The 27,269-nt window shown below is 39.6% G+C and overlaps 1 protein-coding gene and 3 non-coding genes across 5 annotated transcripts in view; 2 read left to right on the top strand and 2 right to left on the bottom strand.

Annotated features, from left to right (window-relative positions):
- Positions 1 to 21,488, top strand: part of SNX6 (sorting nexin 6) — a 53,407-nt gene extending 31,919 nt beyond the window's left edge. Inside the window, exons 8-14 of one of the 2 annotated variants that reach the window (XM_052659678.1) lie at positions 62 to 167; positions 4,030 to 4,105; positions 5,961 to 6,000; positions 11,817 to 11,903; positions 15,342 to 15,501; positions 15,584 to 15,669; positions 19,818 to 21,488. In XM_052659678.1, coding sequence (XP_052515638.1) covers positions 62 to 167; positions 4,030 to 4,105; positions 5,961 to 6,000; positions 11,817 to 11,903; positions 15,342 to 15,501; positions 15,584 to 15,669; positions 19,818 to 19,871 — 609 coding nt within the window. In that variant the 3' untranslated portion in view covers positions 19,872 to 21,488. Of the gene's footprint in view, positions 1 to 61; positions 168 to 4,029; positions 4,106 to 5,960; positions 6,001 to 11,816; positions 11,904 to 15,341; positions 15,502 to 15,583; positions 15,670 to 16,113; positions 16,380 to 19,817 lie in introns of those variants that run through there. The other variant, XM_052659677.1, reaches the window with a different exon arrangement.
- Positions 3,354 to 3,575, top strand: LOC128067105 (small nucleolar RNA U3). The gene has a single exon (XR_008201316.1). It is a non-coding gene; the product is annotated as a small nucleolar RNA U3 (small nucleolar RNA).
- Positions 21,489 to 23,223: 1,735 nt separating the features above from the next.
- Positions 23,224 to 23,387, bottom strand: LOC128067081 (U1 spliceosomal RNA). The gene has a single exon (XR_008201295.1). It is a non-coding gene; the product is annotated as a U1 spliceosomal RNA (small nuclear RNA).
- A 3,581-nt stretch (positions 23,388 to 26,968) lies between these two features.
- On the bottom strand, positions 26,969 to 27,058 carry TRNAY-GUA (transfer RNA tyrosine (anticodon GUA)). The gene is given in 2 exon segments: positions 26,969 to 27,004; positions 27,022 to 27,058. It is a non-coding gene; the product is annotated as a tRNA-Tyr (tRNA).
- Positions 27,059 to 27,269: the final 211 nt, after the last annotated feature.

Genomic DNA, 27,269 nt, shown 5'->3' with positions numbered 1-27,269 from the left:
TTTATATATTAGATTAAAGCAAATAAGTGAAAAAAGCTCATATTTTCTTTTGATCCCATAGGATGTAGATGATTTCTTTGAGCATGAACGAACATTCCTTTTAGAATATCATAACCGAGTTAAGGATGCATCTGCTAAATCTGATAGGATGACAAGATCCCACAAAAGTAAGGTTTTTCTCTGTGGCTCAAGTTTACATTGTTTAATGGAATAATTATCAAGTTATTATGTTATTTACAGTTGTAAAAGTCTTGATATAGGGCAGTGATTTTCAAACTATGGTCTATGAAGCTTTGATCTCAAGGCCCTTTTAAGCAAGTCTCTGAGAACAAAACTAATTTCATAATAATACTAGGATGATTTTTTTGTCCTTTTCACCATGTTGGCATTTATACCAACGATGCAAAAGCCGTGATGGATAAATTGCTGGTGTCTTAGGACAAATCAAAGCAGAGGCACCAAACTGTACTAATAATCTTTGAATTCTTTCCCACAGTGCATTCAAAATTTTAAAAATTCAATTAAGAATGTCCTTGATGAAGCAGTGAAACTTATTACTTATTGAAAGTCTCCTCCCTTGAGTATACTTTTTTAATATGCTGAATGATGGATTGGGAGGTATGCATAAAGCACTTCGCATATGGATTATGATGGTTCTTTCTAGAAAAGCAACTGAGTTGTAACTGAACTGGCTGCTTTTTTTCAGTATCATCAAGTAAAAATCTTGAAAGAACAACTGACAGACAAGCTGCTATTATGCAAACTTGTGTATTGGTAGCCATTTTATCAAAAATTAATTAAATGACCCTCACACTTCATGGAAAACTACTGGCAGTGTTTGTTGACAGTGATAAAAATCAAGGTTTCCAGCAATTATTAGAATCTTGGAAAACTTGTATCAGTCACCATGAGTTTGCTTTTCAGTAATTAAAGACTTGTCTGAGGAGACTGATGGTGATATTACCGAGTGTGATACTTTTTATATACTGAAGTGCATCTGCATTTGGAAGATGTGTGTGATTCACTGAACCAGTATTTTCTAAATAATCAAAATCACGTTAACTACACAATAGACTAATGGTTTTTTTTAACAGCTGTATTGAAGTGTAATTGATATCAATAAACTGCAATGTTCAAAGTTTACAACTGGATAAGTTTTGACACATGTATGACATCATCACTAGAGACAGTATAATGAACATGTCCATCACCACACACAGTCCTCTTGTGGCCCTTCATAATCCCTCCATCCTGTCCCTGTCCCCAGGCCACTGCTGATAATACTTTCTGTCTCTATAGATTAGTTTAATTTGCATTTTCTAGAGTTGTCTATAAATGGAATCATACAGTAGATACTTTCTATGGTCTGGCTTTGAAATTCAACAAAATTATTTTGAGTCTCATCAACGTTGTTGTATGCATCAATAATTCATTCTGTTTTATTGCTGAGTGGTATTCCATTGTATAGATACACCGCAGTTGTCTATGCAGCTGTTGGTGGACAGTTGGATTGTTGCTAGCTTTTACCCATTCAGAATAAAGCTGACATATGTAAGTCTTTATGAACATATGCTTTCATTTCTCTTGGGTAGTACCTAGAAGTAGAATGACTGGGTCAAATGTAAGTATATAAGTAACTTTTTAAAAGATATTGCCAAACATTTTTCCAAAATGATTGTATCATTCTGCATTCCTACCAGCTGTGCACGAGAATTCCAGCTGCTTCATATCCTCACCAACAAAGTCAGTCTTAAATTTTATCCATTCTGCTAGGCCAATATGGTTTTAATTTCAGTGATTGATGATATTGAACTTCTTTTCTTGTATAAGTCTTTCAACTTTATTCTTCTTTATCAAAGTTGTTTTGGCCCCTCTAGGTTCTTTATTTTTTCAGATGGATTTTAAAATCAGCTCGTCACTTTCTACAAAAATGCCTGCTGGGATTTTTGATTGGAATTGTGTAGAATATAGATCAATTTGGGGAGGATTAAGATCTCAAAAGTATTGGTTCTTCTGATACATGAACAGGGTATATCTCTTTTTACATTGGTCTTCTCTCAGCAGTTTTTTGTAGCTTCCTTTGTAAAGCTCTTATGCATCTTAGGTTAGATCTCTGTTTTTTGATGTGATTCTAAATGATGTGTTTTTTACACTTGAGTTTCTGGGTTTTTTTGCCAGTATATAGAAATACATTGTATTTTCAGCATTAAGCTTATATCTTGCAGCCTTCCTAAATCAACTCAGTTATTAGTTTATTAACTATTTTGTAGATTCCTTAGCATTTTCTACATAAAGGGTTATCTGTGAATAAAAACAGTTACACTTCTTCAGTTCCAGTTGAAATGATGTTTCTCTCTTTTCCTTGTCCATTATACTGTAGCTGTACCCTCTTGTACCATGTTGGTAAAAGTGGTGAGGGCAAGTGGTTTGACCTTGTTCCTTATCTTGTGGGAAAGCATCCATCTTAATTGTGATGTTAGGTATAGGTTTTTCCTAGATGCCTTTTAGCAGGTTTAAGTCAGGAATGAATGTTGGATTTTGTCAGATGCTCTTTTTGCAACAGTGAGGATAACCATACGGTTTTTATTTTTTTAGTCTGTTAATATGGTTAATCATGTTGATTGATTTTCAGATACTAAACCAGTCTTATATTCTTGGCATAAATATCACATATCATTGGAGTATAATGTGATAGAGTACACAGATTTAATTAATAGGACTTTAGGTTCCCCAGTGTGACTAACCCTTAAAGGAACTACTGCTTGTTGAGTAGAGTATCCACAGTTATCTGAAAATATTAGTAAAATACCTCCTGCTTTTCCAATGACATACCTGTTTGAAGCTAGGTTTTTTTTCCCCCATTGCTGCTGCTAAGTCACTTCAGTGACTTAGTGTCCAACTCTGTGCAGCCCCAGAGACGGCAGCCCACCAGGCTCCCCCGTCCCTGGGATTCTCCAGGCAAGAACACTGAAGTGGGTTGCCATTTCCTTCTCCAATGTATGAAAGTGAAAAGTGAAAGGGAAGTCGCTCAGTCATGTTTGACTCCTAGTGACCCCGTGGACTGCAGCCTACCAGGCTCCTCCGTCCATGGTATTTTCCAGGCAAGAGTACTGGAATGGGGTGCCATCGCCTTCTCTGTTTTTCCGCACACACTTGAGCAAAAATATTGTTTCACAGTACAGCGAATGCAGAAGCAGATAAGAGAACGGAGCTATTGACTATTAATCCAGACACAAAAAAGAGATTTGCAAAAGCTAAGTGTCACCATGGTCACTGACTTTAACTATTTTTCATTTAAATATTATGTTAACATATAATGGTTTGAATACTGTTATTTTAAAATCGTAAACATTAAGACTATACTTTTGGGGATTGTTTTATCGTTTGTTACTCTAGAAGTTTCTCTGAACATGTAGAGCACCTGAAACCACGAGGAGGAGACACACTTCGCACAGCAGTCTCTCCTCAGCGTGAAGCCGGCTCGTGGTGTTGCTTCTGCAGTTGCTGTTTGCTGTTGATGATTGTTCTCCTCCTCCTTTGGGAGAGTAAGAGGGAGAGAATGTTGTCTCGGTAGTTTCCTTAAGAAAAAAAAAAGTAAATACTTAAATTTTTTTTGTTTTACTTAAAAAAAAAATAACCCTCTATACAGTGCTATAGACCCAGAAGTCTCTCTGAATATTTTTTGCTCTTGTATGTCTCCCTGGTCCTTTTCCATGCCCTTCTCTTTATCTAGAATTCTTTCCTCCACTTTACCTAGTAAAGATTTCCTCACCCTGCAAGCTCCAGCTCCTGCTGTAGCGTCTGTAAACCCTTCCCTGACATCCTCAGGTGGAATATCTGTTTCCCCTGCTCCTTAAGTAGTTTATAGCTACTTCCAGTTCCATTCATCATAATGTATTATAGTTTGTGTCGTTTCTTTCTCTAGACTTCGATATCTCATATTACATACACATTTTTTGGCAGGTACGTATTCAGTAACTTTTTTAATCCATGAATAAATATATTAAATCCTTAAAACTTTTTCCATAGGTGCTGCAGATGATTACAATAGAATTGGTTCTTCATTATATGCTTTAGGAACTCAGGATTCTACAGATATATGCAAGTAAGGATTCTGATTTAAAACATTAAATGAAACAAAATTTTTGTTGGCAGCTCGGGCACACACACTACTGCTGACCCAGCAGGCGTTTTGGAATATTTTTGTCAAAACACACTGACAGTATAGAGCTTCTTTATAAACTTAGGTTGGTGTTATTTTTCTCTTCCTTTTCTCTCTTTTTTAAATCTGAGAAATAAAAATCGACCTCAGTATATATAATTTTTAACATTTACAGTGTTTTAGTTGATGAAAATTTGCCAATTTGTGTGAGAGAGAAACGATTTATATTAAAATGTTCTTAGATTTTAATAAAGTTTATTTTAAATAAGAAATGCTTTTTTAGAATTAGAATATATATATATTAATATATATTTTGCTGGAGGCCAAGTTTTACTCTTTGGCCACCTGATTCAAAGAACTGACTCACTGGAAGAGACCCTGACGCTGGGAAAGATTGAAGGCAGGGAGGGGAGGAGATGACAGGATGAGATGATTGAATGGCATCATCAACTCAATGGACATGAGTTTGAGCAAGCTCCAGGAGTTGGTTGTGGACAGGGAAGCCTGGTGTGCTGCAGTCCATGAGGTCGCAAAGAGTCAGACACGACTAAGCAACTGAACTGAAGTTTTAATCTAGCCATAAATCTTAGTTGCTTGTGTAATGTTATTTAAACTTAACTCTCCATTGAAAATAGCTCAAACATACTTTTAAAAATTTAAGAGGAAAAACTGTTTTCATAGTCTATGCCTTTCTCTAAACCACATCCTTGAACTTTTCTCTAGTATATCCTGTCTCAGTAGACATGTCAGATCAAATTTTTCAGCAAAACAAGATACCATAGCCTACTAATTAACTAATTAACATGCTACCTTCCCAAACAGTTCTTAAGTCTCTGATACGGAAAAAAAGGCAGCCTTGCCATGTGTTATCTTACATGAACCTGTCAAAGCAAGTTCTTTTTAGTAAAGTGAAGTTCATAAAATTCAGCTTTCAATAGTATATGCCCTAATCCAAATATAATGTTGTCTGTCATATTTTACAGAATACCCTTTAATAGTTTGGCATTTGGGATATTTTTTTAGTTGGCATTAGCATTTGAAAGATGGACTTTCTAGTTAAAAGTGACAGTGGTGACTTCATGGTGGCCTGGCGGTTAGGGTCCGGGCTTTCACTGAGGTGGCCCCGGTTCCGTCCCTGGTCAGGAACATCCTGCAAGCTGCAAGTGCAGCTCCCCTCCCCACCCCGAAAAAAGTGAAAGTGAATCCTGAAATAGAAATTGGCTCTTCCTTTCTATTGTTTTCCAAAACAAAACAGCTCTATTTGAAAATATTTAAAATGTAGTTCTTTGGATGTGATTGTTCTGTACTTCTGTAGTAACTTAAAGGTATAGACTTTATTTAATATTATGCAGCATATTACTAAAGGATATCAAGACAAAAGTTTTTTTTTAATATTTATATAATATATTTATTTGGCTGCACTGGGTCTTAGTAGGCATGTGGGATCTAGTTCCCTGACCAGGGGTTGAACCTAGGCCCTTGCATTGGAAGCATGAAGTCTTAACCACTGGACTACCACGGAATTCCCAAGACAAAGTTTTTAATGTATGGCTTAGACTGTTACCTTGAAATGGGAGGATTTTCTATAACAGTACATCAAGGGGAATCTGTTATATGGGTGCTTGTACAAAGAAAGATTTTTATTGAACTAGATGAAATCTGCAGTGAAGAAGATCATTATTATTGTAATGAGATAAAAATGTTCATTATTAATATGGTTTGGGGGTGTGTTCTTTGAACATTTGGAATAGAAAATTATTTCAAAGGTAGCTTATGATGAAATATTTTTCCCTTCCAGGTTTTTTCTTAAAGTTTCAGAACTGTTTGATAAGACAAGAGTAAGTACTAATAACTAACCTTTGGGAGTGTAAATCTCTGCAAACAATAATGTTTAACTTGTTGGGCTGTGTTTAACTTTATGAGAAAGATGAATTATACTTTAGAAGAATGAAGACAGATTTAGATTTGAAAATAATGAGTTTTTTCAGGAAATTCACTTTTTGTTACAGTGTAAAAGTTCAAATTTTTTAAAATATAAATTTATTTATTTTAATTGGAGGCTAATTACTTTACAGTATTGTATTGGTTTTGCCATACATCAACATGAATCCGCCACGGGTGTACACGTGTTCCCCATCCTGAACCCCCCTCCCACCTCCCTCCTTATACCATCCCTCTGGGTCATCCCAGTGCACCAGCCCCAAGCATCCTGTATCATGCATCGAACCTGGACTGGTGATTCGTTTCATATATGATATTATACATGTTTCAATGCCATTCTCCCAAATCATCCCACCCTAAGTTCAAATTCTTGATCAGAAAATGTGTTCAGTAGGAAACCGGGTGTATTTTTATGAAAAAAAAAAAAAACATTTTTTCTTGGGGATTTTGTAAGCTAGAAGAAAATCTTGGATTCACTATAACCTTACCAAGATTATTGTTTTTGATCCCCCATGAAATACTGAGTTAAAAGTGAGTTGTATCAATGTAAAGCAAATATATAACTGCATGAAATTTTTAGTCATTTGAGTAATAATACTGATACAGTCTTGGTTTTCAGGGGTTGTATTTATGTATAATCATTATGATAGTTAAATACTATTTAACATTTTTATAAATTGATAGAATAGTGAAAATGTTTACTAAAAGTAGATGTAAAGATGGGATTAGATGCACAGAGATTTATTGTGAAAAGGAAAAAGGAAGGAGCAATAATAGACAGGAGGAGCCTTCAGATGACAGTGCCAGTCTGCACCTGTGAAAGGAGAGGGAGAGGAAAGAGGACTGGCTAGGCAGGGCTTCAGACTATAGCATAGTTCTAAGAAAGCTTTATCCAGGTCACAGGGGAGTCCTTAAGCCAGAGCCGCCCGTTAGAGGAGTTCTGCGTCAGGCAAAAATGGGCTGGGTGGGGAGGACAGAACATAACTTTGGTATGAACATGATTCCAGATCCAGAGATACTGCAGTTGGGGCTATCAGCCAGCCTCAGCAAGCATTTCTCTTGACCAAGGTCCGGGTGGCACATTTCGATAACCCCCAAATTCTTATTTCCGTTAGCATGTGCGTGATGTTCTGGTTACTATGGCTGTGTTACAAATCATCCTAAAATCAGTAGCTTTAAACAGCAACCATTTGATAAAGCCAATGAACTCTGGTTCAGGAACTCAGAAAGGGCGCAGCGGAGATGATTGCCTCTGCCCCCTGGTGTGCCTCCACAGGAAGGCTGTGAAGGCCAGGGCCTGGAACTGTCTGAAGGATCGATCATTCCTGTGTCCGAGGGTTTATACTGGCTAGCAGCTGGAACTTCTGCTAGGGCTGTTGCCTGTAACACCTACATGTGGCTTTCCCATGGAGCTGCTTAGGCTTCTTCACAGCTTGGTAAAGAGGTTCCAAAAGTGAGCATCCCAAATGATGGGAAGAGGAAGCTGGGGCCTGGAAACTGGCATGGCATCATTCTTGTATTGGCCAAGCAGTCTTAGAGCCCAGATTCAAAGAGAGAGGACACACACCCTACTTACTAATGGCAGGAGAGGAGCCCTGTTTAAAAGCACCGAACATTAACTAGCATATCAGGAAGTATAGTTTGTTTCTCCGCAAAGAAATTTAAAGTTTTTTCTAACTTTTTATTAAAGTATACTATACATGTAGAAAAAAGCACATAACAGAAATGTACAGCTCAGTGAGATATTATTTCACACACCCATGTAATGAATACCCAGATCAAGAAATGGAGCATTACAGCAATTCAGGTGCCTGACTCCCCTTTCAGCTGCCTTCTGAGTCACCACCTCCTGCAAGACTAACCACTGTCCTAGCTTCTAACAGCAAAAATTGGTTTTATTTTCATATCTTATATAAATATACATGCAGTATATATTCTTTGGTTTCTTTTAATTGTTATATACATGAGATTCATTGGTGGTGTTGCATGTAGGTATAGTACCTACATTCTTAATGCTGTATTGTTTGCCATTGCAAGAATATACCTGGCTTTATTATTTGTTCTACTGGTGGGCATTTGGATAGTTGCCGGTTTGAGGTACTTGACACAGAGTACTGTTAAGACCATTTTTTGTTTATCTGCAGCGGAACATAAGTATACATTTTTGTTGGGTGTATGTAACTTGGAGACGTGATGGTTTGTAGGATACCCATGTGAAAAGCTTTTGTAGGTGAACTGTTTCCCAAAGTGATCGTGCCAACTTACATTCCCACCAGAATGAATGTGAGCATTGAGCTGCTGCACAGGGTTGTAATATTTGGTATCTTTTTTTTACTTTAGCTGTTCTGGTGGATGTATAGGGTGTTTTTTTTTTTTTGAATTTTTTATTTTGAAAACAATTTCTGACTTAGATTGCAAGAATAGTAAAAGAATTCCTGTACACGTGTCACCCAGTTTTCCTTTCCTTTTGTTGTTGTTCAGTCACTAAGTCTTGTCCAACTCTGCAACCCCTTGAACCTGCAGCAAGCCAGGCTCCCTGTCCGTCAACATTTCCCAGAGCTTGTCAAACTCATGTCTGTTGAGTCGGTGATGCCATCCAACCATCTCATCCTCTGTTGCCCTCTTCTCTTGCCATCAATCTTTCCCAACATCAGGGTCTTTTCCAGTGAGTCAGCTCTTCACATCAGGTGGCCAAAGTATTGGAGCTTCAGCTTCAGCACCAGTCCTTCAATAAATATTCAGGGTTGATTTCCTTTAGGATGGACTGGTTGGATCTCCTTGCACTTCAAGGGACTCTCAAGAGTCTTCTCCAGCACCGTAGTTCCAAAGCATCAATTCTTTGGCGCTCAGCCTTCTTTATAGTCCAACTCTCACATCCATTCATGACTACTGGAACAATCATAGCTTTGACTAAAGGGACCTTTGTTGGCAAAGCAATGTCTCTGCTTTTTAATACACTGTTTCAGTTTGTCATAGCTATTCTAAGGAGCAAGCATCTTTTAATTTTGTGGCTGCATTCACTGTCTGCAGTGATTTTGGAGCCCAAGAAAACTAAATATGACACTGTTTCCGCTTTTTCCACATCTGTTTGCCGTGAACTGATGGGGTCAGGTGCCATGATCTTTTGTTTTTTGAATGTTGAGTTTTAAGCCAGCTTTTTCATTCTCTTCTTTCACCTTCATCAAAAGGCTCTTTAGTTCCTCTTCACTTTCTGCCATTAAAGTGGTATCATCTGCATATCTGAGGTTGTTGATATTTCTCCCAGCAGTCTTGAGTCCAGCTTGTGATTCATCTAGCCCAGCATTTTGCATGATGTACTGTGCATATAAGTTAAATAAGCAGGGTGACAGTATACAGCCTTGACGTACTCCTTTTCCAATTTGAACCTATCCATTGTTCCATGTCCAGTTCTAATTGTTGCTTCTTGTCCTGCATACAGATTCCCTTAATGTTAACATTTTCTACATTAAAGTTATTTTATTCCAAAAGGTCCATATTTATTGTTTTTTGCCCTTTGTGTACGTTTCTCTCTCTCTTTTAAAGATACGAATCAATTTTGAAATTTTATTTTTTAATTTAAGGATAATTGCTTTACAGAATTTTGTTGTTTTCTAAGAATCAATTTTAATGTAGCAGGATGATTATCAGTGATTCTCCTTAGTGTATCAATATCTGTTTTACAAATGTTCCCAGTTGTCTTATAAATGGCTTTTTACAGTGGACTTTCTTTTATCAGGATTCAAATGAGGTTCCCATATTAGATTTGGTTGACATAATACATTCTTCTTTATCCTCTGTCTCTCCAGAGTGAATGAAGAGTTCTCATCTTTTTAGTCTGACATGGGTGCTTCCCACTTCACCTCACCTCAGACTCACCACACCACTTTAGTTCTGTGTTTTTTTGTTTGTTTTTTTTTTTTTTTAATTTTTACTCTTTGGTATTTTCAGGCACATTTTGTAAATGTTTTAATGTTGTTTTGTGGTTGTCTGCAGCAGGGGGATTGGTTTGAATTACCTAGTCCATTACTACTGCCAGCCTCTATTTATAGTCATGTGTACATATCAGTTGCTATTAAAATGAATAGAAAAATACAGGTGAACCTAAAAGATGATATTGAAACTAGTTACAGCCAAGAGCTTGAGTCAAATATAGAGTCCTTCCATAAATTCACTAATCTCACTTGATCTCATCATTTTTCTGTTAAATTTTTTTTGTCAGTTATGTACAAAGACAAAATAACAGGCTCATAGAAAGAATGGAAGGAAACAGCTTAAATAGGAACTGATACTGTAGTTACTTATAACTTTAATTTCTTTATCTTCATTTTTTAAAATTTATTTTAATTGGAGGCTAATTACTTTACAGTATTGTGGTGGTTTTTGCCATACATCGACATGAATCAGCCATGGGTGTACACGTGTTCCCCCATCCTGAACCCCCCTCCAACCTCCCTTCCCACCCCATCCCTTGGTTGTCCCAGATCACCAGCTTTGAGTGCCGTGCTTCTTGCTTTGAACTTGCACTTGTCATCTGTTTTACATATGGTAATATATATGTTTCAATGCTAATAACTCAAGTCAGCCCACCTTCACCTTCTCCCATAGTCCAAAAGTCTGTCTTTACATCTGTCTCTTCTGCTGTCTTGTATATAGGGTCGTCGTTAACCATCTTTCTAAATCCATATATATGCATTAATATACTGTATTGGTGTTTCTCTTTCTGACTTACTTCACTCAGTATAATAGGCTCCAGTTTCATCCACCTCATTAGAACTAACTCAAATGCATTCTTTTTTATAGCTGAGTAATCCATTGTGTATATGTACCGCACTTCCTTACCCATTCGTCTGCCGATGGACATCTAGGTTGCTTCCACATCCTAGCTATTATAAACAGTGCTGCAATGAACATTGGGGTACAGGTGTGTCTTTCAATTCTGGTTTCCTCGATGTGTATGCCCAGCAGTGGGATTGCTGGGTGATATGGCAGTTCTATTTCCAGTTTTTTAAGGAATCTCCACACTGTTCCGCATTGTGGCTACACTAGTTTGCATTCCTACCAACACTGTAACGGGGTCCCTTTTCTCCACACCCTCTCCAGCATTTATTGTTCGTAGACATTTTGATGGCAGCCTTTCTGATCAGCATGAAATGGTACTTCATTGTGGTTTTGATTTGCATTTCTCTGATAATGAGTGATGTTGAGCATCTTTTCATGTGTTTGTTAGCCATCTATATGTCTTTGAAGAAATGTCTGTTTAGTTCTGTTGGCTCACTTTTTGATTGGGTCATTTGTTTTTCTGATATTTAGTTGCATGAGCTTGTATATTTTGGAGATTAATTCCTTGTCAGTTGTTTCATTTGCTATTATTTTCTCCCATTCTGAAGGCTGCCTTTTCACCTTGCTTATAGTTTTCTTTGTTGTGCAAAAGCTTTTAAGTTTAATTAGGCCCCATTTGTTTGTTTTTGTTTTTATTTCCATTACTCTGGGAGGTAGGTCATAGAGGATCTTGCTGTGATTTATGTCTGAGAGTGTTCTGCCTATGTTTTCCTCTAAGAGTTTTATAGTTTCTGGTCTTATATTTAGATCTTTAATCCATTTTGAGTTTATTTTTATGTATGATATAACTTTAATTTTTTTATAATAAGGAAGAAAGTACTGAGTGTAGAATGTAAATACTGATTAAATACTTAATTTTTTTCCCCTATTTTAGAAAATAGAAGCACGAGTGTCAGCTGATGAGGACCTCAAACTTTCTGACCTTTTAAAATATTACTTAAGAGAATCCCAAGCTGCTAAGGTAATTTTATTCATTGTTTTTTAAAATGGACTGCTTTACAGAAATCCATCATCTCTTTAGAAGTTGTTAGACTTAAGATGGTTTAAGATGACTTATCTCTTGATTTTAAATCTTATTTTCAAGTGTGATTTTTTTTCTCCTTTTATAGATTGTATGTCACAGAACCCCACATTAAAGTCTCCTCTATTAACTTCTGATACAGTTTGTCTGGAACTTATCTTTTTTTTGAATTTGATATATTTAGCCAGGTGAAATACCTGCAAAGACAAAAGGAAAATGCCCAAATAACAGTTGTACAGCTAGAGGAGTCCTAATTTGGCCTATCTAAGTCCTCTGTTGAGGGTGTCTGCTCAGTTGTGTGCAACTCTTTATGACTGCATGGACTGTAGCCTGCCAGGCTCCTCTGTCCATGGGATTTTCCCAGCAAGAATACTGGAGTGGGTTGCCATGTCCTCCTCCAGGGGACCTTCCTGACCCAGGGATTGAACCCACGTCTCCTGTGTCTTCCAGATTCTTTACCACTGAATCACCAGGGAAGCCCTCTGTTGAGGGTGAGAGAGTCATAAAACAAGGCTATGTTTTATTTTAAGGCATCTCAAATTTCCTTTTGTAAATCTGTCCATGTGTAAAACTAAAACTCTTTACTAATCAAAAAAAATGTTTAACAAAAACTTCTAAAAGCACTGAAATCTTAGTGACTCAGATACTCCAATTCAGTGTTAATTTATGAATTGAGATGTACAGAAAATTCCCATCTGGTCCCTGGTGCTTTGAATACCCTTCTTTTATCTCTCATCAAATTATAAACAACCCTTTTAACTTTGAGGACTTAAGTACTTGCAGATATACTGTCCATATCGAATTTGTTTTAAATCAGATTGTGTATTTTGAACTGCTTAACATGGTTGGGCAGGGTTAAAATAAATTGTTCACCTTTGAAGACTTATTATTATAATATGTAATTGTTTGTAATACATTCATAAAAGGGAAGGCTGCTCAGCAAATAAAAAGGAATAAGCTATGCATATATACAACAGGATGGGTCACTCTCAAAATTATTTTGCTGAGTGAAAGAAGCCCAACAGTAAAGACTGCAGTTTACATTAGCCTTCACTCTTGGTGTTGTACATTCTGTGGATTTGGACAAGTGTGTAGTGACATAAGTATCATACAGAATAGTTTTCCTGCCCCCAAATCCTGTGTTCCATCTGTTCATTCGCCTTCCTCCTAACACTTTTTGGTACTTTAATTGTCTCCGTAGTTTTGCCTTTTCCAAAATGACATATTGTTGAGTCTTTTCATATTGGTTTCTTCACTTGGTAACGTGCATTTAAGTTGCTTCTGTGCTTTTCAGGACTTGATAGCTCTTATCTCTTCAGCAATTAATAGCCTCTATCCATCAAGTTTGTTTATCCACTGACCTCACTGAACGGTTGCTTCTAAGTTTTGGCAGTCATGAGTACAGCTGCTATAAACATGCATGTGCAGGTTTTTGTGTGAACATAAGTTTTCAGCTCCTTTGAGTAATAAACAGCCAGGAGGGTAATTGCCAGACCATATGATAAGAGTAGTTCTGTCAAACTGTCTTTCAAAGGGGCTATATCACTGCATTCCCACCAGAATGAATGAGAATTCCTGTTGTATAACATCCTCACCAGCAATCGGTATTATCAGTATTGTAGATTTTGGCCATTCTGACAAGGTGTGTAGTGATACCTTGTTCTAATCTGCATTTCCCTGATAACATTTGATGTAAAGCATCTTTTCACAAGCTTATTTGCCATCTCTGTGGCTTTGATGAGCTACCTGTTTAAAAAAGAAGAGTTATTTGTGTATTTTGGATAGTGGTCCTTTCTATCAACATTTTTAACTGTTAGGGAAAGGAAAGGAAAGTGTTAGTCACTCAGTCATGTCTGACTCTTTGCGACCTCATGGACTGTAGCCCATCAGGCTCCTCTGTCCATGGGGATTCTCCAGGCAAGAATATTGGAGGGAGTAGCCATTTCCTTCTTCAGGGGATCTTCCCAGTCCAGGATTGAAGCCGGATTGCCTGCATGCCAGGCAGATTCTTTATCATTTGAGCCATTAGGGGAGTCCCTGAGCCACTAAATACACATCAAAACCATGGAGTTCTGTCACTTCACACCCACTAGATAGCTCTAGTAAAAAAGACAACAGTGTTGACAGGAATGTGGAGAAATGAGACCCCTCAGAGTTCTGATGGAAAAATGTAAATGGTGCAGTCACTTTGAAAGTAGTCTGGCATTTTCTCAAGAGGTTCAACATAGAGTTACGAGGTGACCCTGCAATTCTGCTTCTAAATAAAGAGCTATGAAAGAGAAGTGAAAATGAAAATGTCCACAGAAAAGCTTAAACACACATGTTCGTAACAGCATTTTTATGAAATAGCCAAAAAGTTGAAACAAACCAAATCTTTCAGCTGATGAATGGATAAATCAGTGTGGTATATCCATACAGTGAAATATTTAGCAATAAAAGGTATGAAATACTGATTCATGCTATAGATAGATGAACTTGAAATTTTATGCTAAGTGAAAAAGCCAGACAGGGGAGTTCGCTGGCAGTCCAGTGGTTAGGACTCTACTCTTTCACTGCTGAGGGCCCAGGTTCAGTCCCTGGTCAGAAAACTAAGATCTCACAAGGCAAGCAGCCAAAAAAGGAAAAAAATAAAGCCAGGCACAAAAGGCCACATATGAAATGATCCCTTTAAGACTCTGTTTATTCGGCTGTGCTGGGTCTTTGTGGCTATGTGGGCTTTTCCCTAGTGGTGGCGAGGTGGGGTTCCTCTCCGCTTGTGGTGCAGGACTTCGTTGTGGTGGCCTCTCTTGCTGCAGAGTGCGGGCAGCAGTGGCTCCCGGGCTCCAGAGCACAGACTCGATAGTCGCGCACATGGGGTTGGCTGTCTAATGACAGGTGGGATCTTCCCGGATCAGGGAGGGAAACCATATCTCTTGCATTGGCAGGCACATTTTTTACCCCTGAGCCACCAGGGAAGCCCAGGATTCCTTTTCTAATGAAATGTCCAAAATAGGCAATCTGTAGAGACAGCCAGTGAATAGTTGTCCATGACTGGAGGTGGGGGCTGTAGGAGGAAATGGAGAGTGATTGCCAATGGATATGAGATTTCCTTTTGGGTGACAGAGGTGTTCTAAAATTGAGTGTAGTGATGGGTACACAACTCTGTGTGCATATTAACTCTGTGTGAATTGTGCTCTTTGAATGGGTGAATTATATGGTGATATGAGTTATACCTCAATAAAGCTGTTAGCAGAAAAATTTAGAAGAGTAACTGGCCTGTGGCATTCAGTGTGTAATTGTTAGCTCCGATGATCGTTGTCAGGGGTGGGGGTGGGGGAGGTTGGCAGCAGCTACTAGACACAAGCAGCATATGTTATCATGAAGCATTCTGTTTTATAGGATCTCCTCTATCGAAGATCTAGGTCATTAGTGGATTATGAAAATGCCAATAAAGCACTGGATAAAGCAAGAGCGAAAAATAAAGATGTTCTGCAGGCTGAAACATCCCAACAGTTATGTTGTCAGAAATTTGAAAAAATATCTGAGTCTGCAAAACAAGGTACTTTTATATTAACCTTTAGTCATCAGGTATGTTTTACACTGTTACACAAGTAGTTAATCCTAATTTGTTTTGTTCACAGAACTTATAGATTTTAAGACAAGAAGAGTTGCTGCATTCAGAAAAAATTTAGTGGAACTGGCGGAGTTAGAACTGAAGCATGCAAAGGTAGTGTCATATTAAAGATTTAACAATTTAAGTGACTTAGAATTTAGGAATGAGTCTGTTATGATACTTTATACTAATTTTAAAAATAGGAAATCTTAGACTTGAGAGGGATTTTAAAGATTATCTAATTTCAGCAAGAATAGTATCTGCAGTGTCTCTAATGGTTAGCTCTGCAAGACTCTAGTACCTAATATGGAAAAACAGTATCGTTTTTTGACTAGTTAAAAAAATAAATCTTCTTTACCCTACTGTCATTGCTCATTTAAAATACTATACTCATTTAAAATGGAAACACTTTTGCATGTGTGAAATGATTATTGTACACATTTCTTGTTGCAGCATGTTTTTTTAATTGAAGTATGGTTGATTTAGAATGTTATGTTGGTTTTAGGTGTACAGAAAAGTGATTCAGTTATATACGTATATGTATATATTCTTTTTCAGATTCTTTTCCATTATAGGTTATTACAGAATATTGAGTATGGTTCCCTGTGCTATACAGTGGGTCCTTGTTGTTTATTTTATATATAGTAGCATGTATATGTTCCCTTGTGGCTCAGCTGGTAAAGAATCCGCCTGTAATGCAAGAGACCTGGGTTTGATCCCTGGGTTGGGAAGATCCCCTGGAAAAGGGAAAGGCTACCCACTCCAGTGTTCTGGCCTGGAGAATTCATGGACTGTATAGTCCATGGGGTTGCAAAGAGCTGGACACAACTGAGCGACTTTCAAAAAAACAAAAGTATGTATATGTTACTCTCAAATTCATATTTTTTATGGTTAAAAAACATAAAGTTTACCATCTTAACCAGTTTTAAATGTAAAGTTTGAGTAGTGTTAAGTATATTCACGTTGTTGTATACCGGATCTCTAGAACTTTTTCATTTATTGAGCATTTATTTTAAAAATGTAATTGCAGGCCACATGTGTGTCTGTGAAATTTTAGCTTGCTAGTCTTAGCCCAGCTCATTGAGATCTTTTGGAAACTTGGGTTTGATCATGTAGTATTTGACTATTACACTAGTTTTTCCTGTCAGTTTGATATTTGCAATTTGTATGAACTTCCTTTTTATGTCATCTAAGTTTTGATTTAAAAGATTGATCAGATTTAAATGAATCAGTGTTTGTTAGTCTAATTTATAAAAGTGGCACCAAAAAACTTTTAGTTCCCTTCTGTTCTTTCTATACTAATTGACATTAACTTATTAATTAATATTATTAGGTTATATTTATTTGAATAGTTACGAATTCACTTATTTATACTATTATCCACCATTATTTCTCCATTTTATCTGTGAAGGAATTAGGATCGAGCCTGTGTCGGTTTTCTGATATTCACTGTTTATGTTCTTTTTAAAGAGGTTATAAACTATCACGGATTTTGTTATAGACTAAGGATGAGTTGACAAACTACAACCTGTTTTTGTAAAGCCTGTGAGTCAGAAATAGCATTCATGTTTTTAAATGATTATAAAAACATCAAAAGAATAATACTTCTTGACCTGCTAATTATATGAAACTCAAATTTAACCTATAAAGTTTTATTGAAATACAGCCAAGCTTATTCACTTACGCTTTGTCCATGATTGCTTTCATACTACTACTGCAGCAACGTTGAGTAGTTAAAACAGAGACCAAATGTCTCTGAAAGTCTAAAATGTTTACTGTTTAACACTTCACAAAAAAGAGTTTGCTGACCCATGCTATAGATTGGAGTTAGCCTCTGGTTTCCAGATTTTATACTTTTTCAAATTCTTTCTGAGGTATGTTCTTTGGGTGCCAGTTTCTCACAGCTGTTCTAGTCCAGTTGTTCTGAACTAGTAGTGATTTTGCCCCCCAGAAGACATTAAGTAATTTCTGAAGACATTTATGGTTGTCACCAATCGGGATGGGTAGGTTATGGAGAGGCCAGAGGCCAGGGTTGCTACTCAACATCCTCCGATGCACCAGAGAACCCCCACAAGAGGGGATCACACAGCCCCAGTGTCAGGAGTGCTGAGCTTGGAGAACTCTGTTGTCTCAGACTTCTTACTGATTTTGTAAGTCTGAACAAAATCTCATTTTGGTCTCAGGATCCAGGTAAACCATTCCAGAAAGAGTAGATAATGGTTAAATTTACAGCAAGATGTTTGAAACTACTTTGGATTTTATTTATTATAACTGACATATATGACTTTACCACATAATTGAAGCAGAGTTATAACAGAAAACTCGATAGTTAGGTCACTTTTGTTTCCTTGAAAATAGGCTCAGATTCTTTATTAAGGAAATAAAAAATGTATGATAGGGGCAGTAACAAAAGAAAGTGATGAGCCAACTGTGAGGGTGTGACGTGAGTCCCCACATACCCTATTGTAGGTGCAGAGAAAGGTACACCTTTTGCGGGGCATTTTGGCAGGTGTCAGCCTGCAGCACATACATCTTGTGACTCACTGGTTCCCGTTGGGGGATGCAACTGTAAGAAGGTAATTGCATAACAATAGGCAGGCTTAGAGTCATTTGTCAGTTCTGTTGTTATACTGGCCAAAAATTGACAGTAACTTAAACATCTACAATTGTTTATTTTCACTTAATTTTAGACTTTTCAGAAATATTGCAAGGAAAGTACAAAGAATTCCTGAATACTCTTCACCCAGGATCCCCAAATGTGCATGTTATCACATCTGTTTTGTCTTTTTCTCTCCCTTCTTCCCTGTTTCTCTTTACACACAAACCCCTGTACATACCTTTTTTGTCTTAAACCATATGAATAAGTTGCAGATACTATGCTTCTTCCTTTTACATGTTTCAGTGTGAATTTCCTAAAACCAAGTAATTCTCTTAAAATAGTTATAAAGGAGAGGAAATTAATATCGACATAATTCTATTATCTAACTCAGAGACCTGAGTATTCACATTTCCCTAGTTGTGCCAGTAATGTCCTTAATGGCAAAAGGAGACTGGAGAGATTGTGTGTATTCAGTGCACCTGTCGTCTTAGACTTCTGGTGTCTGGAGAAGTTGCTGAGTCTTTGTGCTTTGTAGCATTGGATACAGGCCCGTAGAATGTCCCTCAGTTTGGGTTTGTCTGATTCCTGGGTTTGGGTTCTGCACTCTGGGAAGGTGTCCCACACAGAAGTGATGTTCAGATGGTTTCATTGCATCGCGTGTGAGGAGATACATGCTGTTGATTAGCTGCCTTGTACAATGTACAGCATTGATCATTTGCTTAAAGTGATGTCTGCAGGCTTCACAGTGGCCGAGTTGCTGTTTTATACTTTGGAATTAAGAGGTATTCTGTGGGGAGGTACTTGAGACTGTTAAACACCCCATCACTCAACCAGCACTGACCAGCAGAACTTCACGCCATGGTGGGAGTACTCATAGCGCTGCCCGGTGTGGTTGGCGTTAGTCACGTGTGGCTCTTGATCCCTTGAAATGTGGATAATGCACCTGAGGGACTGAGTTTTTATTTGATTTTAATTAACAGAAATTTTAATTATGCAGCTGTACATAGCTAATGGCTACAGTGTTGCCATTTTAAGTCTCATAATAGCATCCATTCATGTTTTTTGCCTGAGTCAGTTAATTTGTGATGATTGCCAAATGGTCATTTTCTAATTCCATCTTTATATATTTTAGTTGAATTTCTAAGGAGAAGGATTTGCTTCACTCCTGTTAATATATTACTGTAACATAAATATACTTAAATTTACTTTTGTATGTTCCTAAATTTGGATGCCAGTTGACGTTTTATAAATGGGCATTTAGGTATGACTTTTGTAGACAACTTCTGTGTGATATTACTATTTTTATAAAACTGCTATAAGTCTAAGCTAATGTATATTTTAATAGCTAAAGAATAAGAACCTACCTTACCATCAGAACATGCTCAGTAGTTTAATCTGTATACAAAGGGCATATTTTATAACCCTTACTAGAGCATGCCATATATTATTAGTCTAGATAGAAACTTACTGAAGCATCTAGTACATGGTAAATATTATTGTGCATGGAACAGATTCTGTAATTTTATGTCTTTAAAGCTTTATTTCTACATAATGACTGTTTTCATAATTCTGGTATCTTAATGTGATTTCTAATGCCATGTGTTTTCAGTAAGACTCTTTCACACTATTTGAACCTCACTGTTGCTGTTTCCTTCCTTTGCAGGGTAATCTACAGTTGCTGCAGAACTGCCTGGCAGTGCTCAGTGGAGACACATAAGCCACACTCTTGCCTTCCAGTTAAAAAGGGCTGCCTTCCTTCAGATTTTATTTTTTCTTAATGATGTTAGGCATTTACTGCTCACTGGAAACGAAAGAAACAGCTGACAGAGTGCATCTCCTCTCCTTTTTCTGAAAAATAATGGATCAGTGCCACCCACGGGTCTGCGGGCTGCGTGGTGGCACCTACACCCTGGACAATTGCCCATCATCGCGCCCTCCTCCTCTTCAGAAGTCCAAAGTTCTGTCTTTTTTAAGTAGCCTCTATAACTGTGTATATGAATAGTATTCCTTTTGGCTGCCAATCTTATTTACCTTTAAATAATTTCTGAAGTTTAACCCTTTCAAAAATACATGGTTTAAACGAAGATAAGGATTGCCATTACCTGTTTTTTTTTTAATTTTGTTAAAAAAATTATACACCACCATAGTTCACTCTTGTATCCTGGTAAAGCATCTTAATCAGACTTATTTTAATTAATGAACAGTTCTTAGAAATTTTGGGACAGGCTATATGTACTCTTTATAAGTAAGATTTCTGAAGAAAAGCAAATGCATTAGTATGTTTGCCTTAAACTTGTAGACTAAACCAACTATTGTCAAATAAACAGTGATAACAGTGATAGTTTTTAACTCTGTGGTCATTGTATCACTCTAAAATTTGGAGTAGCTATAATCTACTCCTATACTATGCTTTTACAGTGCAGGTCTTAGCTTTTCTTTATTTCTTTTAAAATGGCATATGGAACCAAGTTCACCGCTTTACAAAAGAATGAACTGCTTCTCTGGGTGCTTTGAGCACTTCGTGTAAGATGGAATTGGACAGAGACAGGTTAGAGACCGCTGTTTCTAAAACTGGAACAGAGACTGATCTGTTATAATTTCCAGGATTCCACCTCTAGCTCAGCCAATTAACCATGAGACATATGCCGGAGTATAGATTGGTATGTAGAGAGAAAGAGGCCTGCTATAGGGAATAGCACTTGTCAGTGGGGAAAAGTTGGAATATTTGGAATAAAAGTTAGGGTACAAAGTTAAGGTAATGTCAGTAGCTACCTTACAAATATTATTGACCTTTCTAATGTGAATGACCATTATGTTATTCCTAGCTTAAAATTAGCTTGAGTGGTTGGATTTTTCCATTCTAAGTTGTCTCCCATGTAGAAACCACAGGCATTTGGGTTGGTCACTCCTGCGGTGTGTTCCTAATTGTTTTTGCAAACCATTCTGAAGACCGCCTGCCTGGGTCTCAGGGCTAGTTACTCCGGTTCCCGACTTCTCTGCTGCTTGTCTCTTGCCTCACTGGTGTGCTGCTCAATGTTTCTCTCTGTTACTATTGTTCCTCAGTGTGTTTGAATTGTCCATGTTTGTGTTGGCTGAGAGATTGTTTTTTGTCCTCCATGTCCCCTTCACTGGTGAGAATATGCCCCTGTGATGCCCACCAGTGGGTGAGCGTGGGGTGGAGGGCCCCAGCCTCTGGATTCAGGGGCAGTCCCTTGTGGCCTCAGACCACAGGGTTCACTTGAGCTCTTTGCCTGTTTCTCCACCATGAAGGATATACTGACCTACCTCACAGGGGTGTTGTGAGGATTAATAAATGTTGGTACAGTGCTTTGGAAATGTGAAGATGCTGTGTCAATGCTAAAAAATAGGAAGTTCACAATTTTCTACACAGCCATCAACTAATCTGTTTCTATCAAGGTGGCCTTTTTCTAGGAAGGGAGTACAGTGGAAAGTACATCCCCTGACCTTTTGGTTTACATTTTAGAATGCTTGACGGAATGGGGTAAACTGGAGGTGACGATTATGGGTGTGGGGAGGTAAGGCCTGCTTAATAAATACATGTATAAATGAGTTAATTTACTATCCAAGGGTCTTGGGAAAGAATGTGTGTTACTCATTTGAAGTCATATGGCAAAATTTTACTTTGTACCTCCAGAACAATTGAAACATTTATTCCATAGCTCACTGCTGGTGCTGCTAAGTCGTTTCAGTCGTGTCCAACTCTGTGTGACCCCAGAGACGGCAGCCCACCAGGCTCCCCCGTCCCTGGGATTCTCCAGGCAAGAACACTGGAGTGGGTTGCCATTTCCTTCTCCTAGTCCCTGTTAAAAATAGCCCACCCTGGATTCACTGCTCTTGATTGAGTTGTGGCATTCATAAAGCTTTAGCATGGCAAAGGTACGAGAGGAAGACACCTAGTGGCAGAGACAGGACAGCAATGGAAAAAAACGGTTTCCCTCAGGAGATGCTTTATGCTTTTCGAGGAGGAGGAGTGGAGCAACCTGGTCTGTGGAAACGGCCTGGGGAGTCGTCGGTTGCAGTGGGAACCAAGGATGTGAGGGATTAGGAGTTTATGTGGCGAGCGAGCAGAGTGACAGGAGAGGGAATCAGTGAAAAAGGTGAGGCAAGCCTGCCTGAAGCCAGTGAGGCTCCAACTGGATGAGAGTTTTTTTCAGTGGGCACATAGTGTAAAAGGAAAGCTATCAAAAAATTGATTGTTCACTGCTTATGAGTAGAGAAATATCAATAACCTCAGGTATGCAGATGACACCACCCTTAGGGCAGAAAGTGAAGAACTAAAGAACCTCTTGAAAAGTGTAAAAATGCTGGCTTAAAACTCAATATTCAAAAAACAAAAGATCATGACATCTGGTCCCATCCCTTCATGGCAGATAGATGGGGGGAAAAATGAAAACAATGACTAATTTCTTGGACTCCAAAATTCTGTGCATGCTCCTTGAAGAAAAGCTATGACAAAGCTAAACAGCATATTAAAAAAGCAGAGACATCACTTTGCTTACAGATGTCCACATAGAAAACTATGGTTTTTCCAGTCACATACAAATGTGAGAAGTGGACCGTAAAGAAGGCTGAGAGCCAAAGAATTGATGCTTTGGAAGAAGCGTCAATTGGTGCTGGAGAAGACTTGAGAGTCCCTTGGACAGCAACGAAATCAAACCAATCAGTCCTGCAGGAAACCAACCCTTAATGTTCACTGGAAAGACTGATGCTAAAGTTGAAGCTCCAATATTTTGGCTACCATTGGAAAAGACCCTGATGCTGGGAAAGACTGAGAGCAAGAGAAGAAGGGGGCAACAGAAGAAGAGATGGCTGGATGACGTCATTGACTCAATGGACATGAGTTTGAGCAAACTTCGATAGGTGGCATGGTGCAGTTCATGGGGTGAATCAGCAGGACTGAGGCACTGAACAACACCTAACAGCAAGTTTATAGCAGAAAACAAAAATGACAAAAGAGCACCGCTACAAATCCCTTTGGGTATAAAACATTGAAACGCAACATACTCCAGACACCAAATAAGTCCCTTATAATCTGTATTCACAACTACCAGCGGAAAGGGCGAACACAGTCCCCTGCTACCCCAAATTATGCATTCGAGCTTCCCACATTTGGGGAAGTCACAGCGGTCAGCACACCCAGAGTGCAATGAATAAGTCTCGCCCTGGGAAAACCGCCTTCGTGATTATGGTATTTCCCTTTCCAGGTAAATATGAGTTTCCGCCCACGCACCGCCCAGCACACTCGCGCTCGCTCCATTCTCCAGGCACGGTCACTTACTCAGCCGACTGCACACTCCAGGCCCTCAGCCCCTGCACGCCTATCGTCGTGGCCTCGCTCAGCCGTAGACCAACCCTAGAAGCCTCCGCGTGTCCACACGCAGGACGCGCAGACCCAGGTGAAGTGGGACCAGCAACCTCTGCGCGCCTGCTCATCTACATACGCCACGCTCCTGAGTGGGTGTCGCCGGCGTGCTTCGCCTTGGGGACCGCGGAGCCTACTGACCCCACCCGAGACGCGCCGATATCTCCAGTGGAGGTGGGGCATGGCGCGTGGCGACAAGTCGGGACCTGCAGAGGGGACCAGGGAAGACGAGCTCTCGGTGTTCGGCGCCCCGCAGTTGAGGCGGTGGGTGGGTGGGTCCCGGCTTGGGTCTGGTTTCACTTTTACTGAAATTGACACGCAACAGAATGTCAATCGGACGTTAAATAGTAAGAGCAGAGTTTCGTCATAAATTTAGCATGAAATTTAGTCCTCGTCCATGATCTTTCTTTCTGATTGTGTAGTAATCTAATCTTGCAACAGCGAAAGAAAAACACGATCAGGGCAAAGCGTCCCTGTAAGGGGTAGATGTGTATGGGCTGGGTGAGGTGTTGGATGGTCCCTGAAAATCAAATGCACGCAAATATCACGTTTTAGTCTTGAAAGACTTAGGCTGCCCTTTCAACTGCCAGATTTGTCTTTTCCTCTTCCGTATATGAAGATTATTTCTCGGAATCAAGTGGCTCCTCCTCAAACGTGAGCAAAACGACTGAACGAACTGTTGTGCGATCAGGAGGCGAGAGGCATGACTGGAGATTTTAAGATTAGGGAAGGCTTCCTGGGGTCCTGACTGCTCAAAGATCCTAGAATACGCGTTATAGCACCCTTTTTTTCTTTTTCTTTTTTTTGCGGCGATGTCTGGTGGGGGCAATGCTAGTTCCCGCAACAGGGATGGAATCGCGCGCCCGCGCCGCCCTGCAGTGGAAGTACGGAGTCTTAACCACTGGACCAAGTGGGAAGTCCCAAGCACCCTTTTCGATTATTGGTTGTCTCAGGAAGTTTTCTTTCTTAGTGAATATTTCCTAAAAATAGAGGATTTTCTTATCTAACCCCAGTGTTTCTTGATAAAAATCAAGAAATTAACATTGATATGTTATTTATTCTATAGACATTATTCCATTTGCTCAATTCTCCCAGTAATCCTTTATAACAAAGGGAAATTCAGAATCACGTGTTACATTATGTATCCTGACTTTTAAACCTATTTTAATCTGATATAACTCCCAGCCCTATCTTTTTAATTTCATTATGCAGGCATTTTTGAAAATTACAGGCCAGTTATTAGTGTAGAGTATCCTTTCATTTTTAAATTGTCCTGTATGTCCTCATAATTACATTCAAGTATGTATTTTTTTGACAGGTAGACAACATAAATGATACTGTATCGGTCTACAGGTTGAATTATGTCTGTGTCCCGCCCCACACCACCCCCCAACCAGGAAAAAAAGCAACACACCTCGATATCCTAATCGCTGGTGCCTATGAACACAATCTTATTTGGAAATAGAATCTTTGTACATATAATTAAGGTAAGGTCAGTAAGTCAGTCCAGTCACTCAGTTGTGTCCAACTCTGTGACCCCATGGACTGCAGCAGGCCAGGCTTCCTTGCCCATCACCAACTCCCAGAGCTTGCTCAAACTCATGTCCATCGAATTGGTGATGCCATCCAACCATCTCAGCCTCTGTTGTCCCCTTCTCCTCCTGCCTTCAATCTTGCCCAGCATCAAGGTCTTTTCTAATGAGTCAGTTCTTCAAATCAGGTGGCCAAAGTATTGGAGTTGCAGCTTCAGCATCAGTCCTTCCAATGAATATTCAGGACTGATTTCCTTTAGGATTGACTGGTTGGATCTCCTTGCAGTCCAAGGGACTCTCAAGAGTTTTCTCCAAAACCACAGTTCAAAAGCATCAATTCTTCGGCCCTCAGCTTTCTTTCTGTAAAAGGTCAGTAAAGCGGGCCCTAATCCAGTAAGAATATTGCCCTTATAAGAGGAAAATGCTGTGTAAGGACAGATATATATAATGCCATGTAATGACAAAGGACAGACTGCAGTGGTCTTGTAGCGGTGGTCTTGCAGTGACTTGTAGCGGCAAGTCACGGATTGACTGTCACCTCTAGAAGCTAGGAAGAAGCAAGGACAGAATCTACCCAGAATCTCAGAGGGAGCATGGTCCTGCTGACACCTTGATTTTGGATTTCTAACTTCTGTAACTGTGAAAGAATAAATTTATGTTGTTTCAAACCACCCAGATTGTAGTACTTTATTATGATAGCTCTATCAAGTTAATCCAGTGTTCTCCTGTGGGCATCACACTGGAAGCATGTGAAACCAGTTTGTTCAGCTATTGATGGTGCTAACATTCATTATTTGGTTAGGGTGGTGTAACAGTCATCTACTGCTGTGTGACAGATTACTGTAAAACTTAGCAATTTAAAATAGTAACCATGTGGGTGACTTCCCTGGTCCCATGGTTAAAAACTGCAGAGAAACTAAGCCTAGGCAATGATCACTAAGACCTGACTCAGGCAAATAAATAAAGTGATTAATTATTAATTTAAAAAATAGCAACCATGTTATTTGCCCACCATCCTTTGGGTTATCAATTGCAGTTGGGCTCAGCTGGGCAGTTCTGTGGCATTGATGTAGGCTCACTTATTACAGCTGCAGTCACTTGTCCGACAGTTGGGGCAGGTTGGTCTAAGGGCCTCAGCAGACATATTTTATCTTCACTCCCATAGTTCATCCTCCAATAGGCTAAATCAGTCTTCTCATGGTGGTCTCAGGACAGCAAATAAGAGCAAGTCCTGATGAGCACCTACTTTTCAGTCTCCTGTTTCCATCACATTTACTCATGTTCCATTAGCAGTGGTTCCGAAGATCTCCGGGTGGTAGCTCTGCCCCACAAATAGATTAAGATGGTTAGGAAGGTGTTCTGTCTCCCTGAGTCTGCACCTGCAGAGACCATATGAAAGGCAGGGTCGGAGAGACAGAGGTTGGGAGGTTGAAAGGCTGTACTGGGACAAACAGAGACTGTGACCTTCCTTGGGGGACAGAGCTGGGGACTGAGCCGACATTGAGGGGGTTTCAGGAAGCGTGCCCCGCTGTCCCTGACTCTGTGTTGGCCTGGGTGCTTGTCGGCCTCGCTCCAGGGCTTTTGGAGCACAGCTGCCGTTTGGTGGGCCTGGGCGGGAGTTGGGGAAGGATGGGGGTGGGTGGGAAAGCGAATAAAAGCAGAGAGGGCGCGGCCCGCGGCCGAAGCTACTGCGCTGTGGGCCTGTGTGTGGCCTACGGGCTGGAGACGGCGCAAGCGAGACCCCAGGCCACGGCCAACGCGGGGCTATGAGGGTGTCCCCGAAAGGCTTTCCCGCCTCTGTCCAAGAAGAAAGGAGGCTGCGCTGCCGCAGGGTGTCGGGCGGGGCAGAGGCGCCGGTGGCGGGGTGCCTTTCCCTGGGGAGCAAAAGCAACCAGCACCTCCTTCGAGCCGGAATCGAACCAGCGACCTAAGGATGACCACACGTGTCGGATCTACAGTCCTCCGCTCTACCAGCTGAGCTATCGAAGGGTGCGCGCCACCAAGCGGCCGGGGACCTTACTTTTTCCGGAAATGCCGCAACACCTCACTGGGACGCCCGAGGTGAGACCGACCGGGCTGGTCGGAAGCCCCTTTGAAAAGAGCGTTTAAGTGCCGTTTAAGTGCTCTTAAGTGTCGTTAGTTCAAAATACTCATTTGAATAAAATGGTATTATTTGCTGTGGCACCTTGTGCCACCCTTC

This window comes from Budorcas taxicolor, chromosome 21 (assembly GCF_023091745.1).
Source record: "Budorcas taxicolor isolate Tak-1 chromosome 21, Takin1.1, whole genome shotgun sequence".
NCBI lineage: Eukaryota > Metazoa > Chordata > Mammalia > Artiodactyla > Bovidae > Budorcas > Budorcas taxicolor.
The sequence above is the reverse complement of the archived record's forward strand: the minus strand, read 5'-3'. Positions and strand labels throughout refer to the sequence as shown.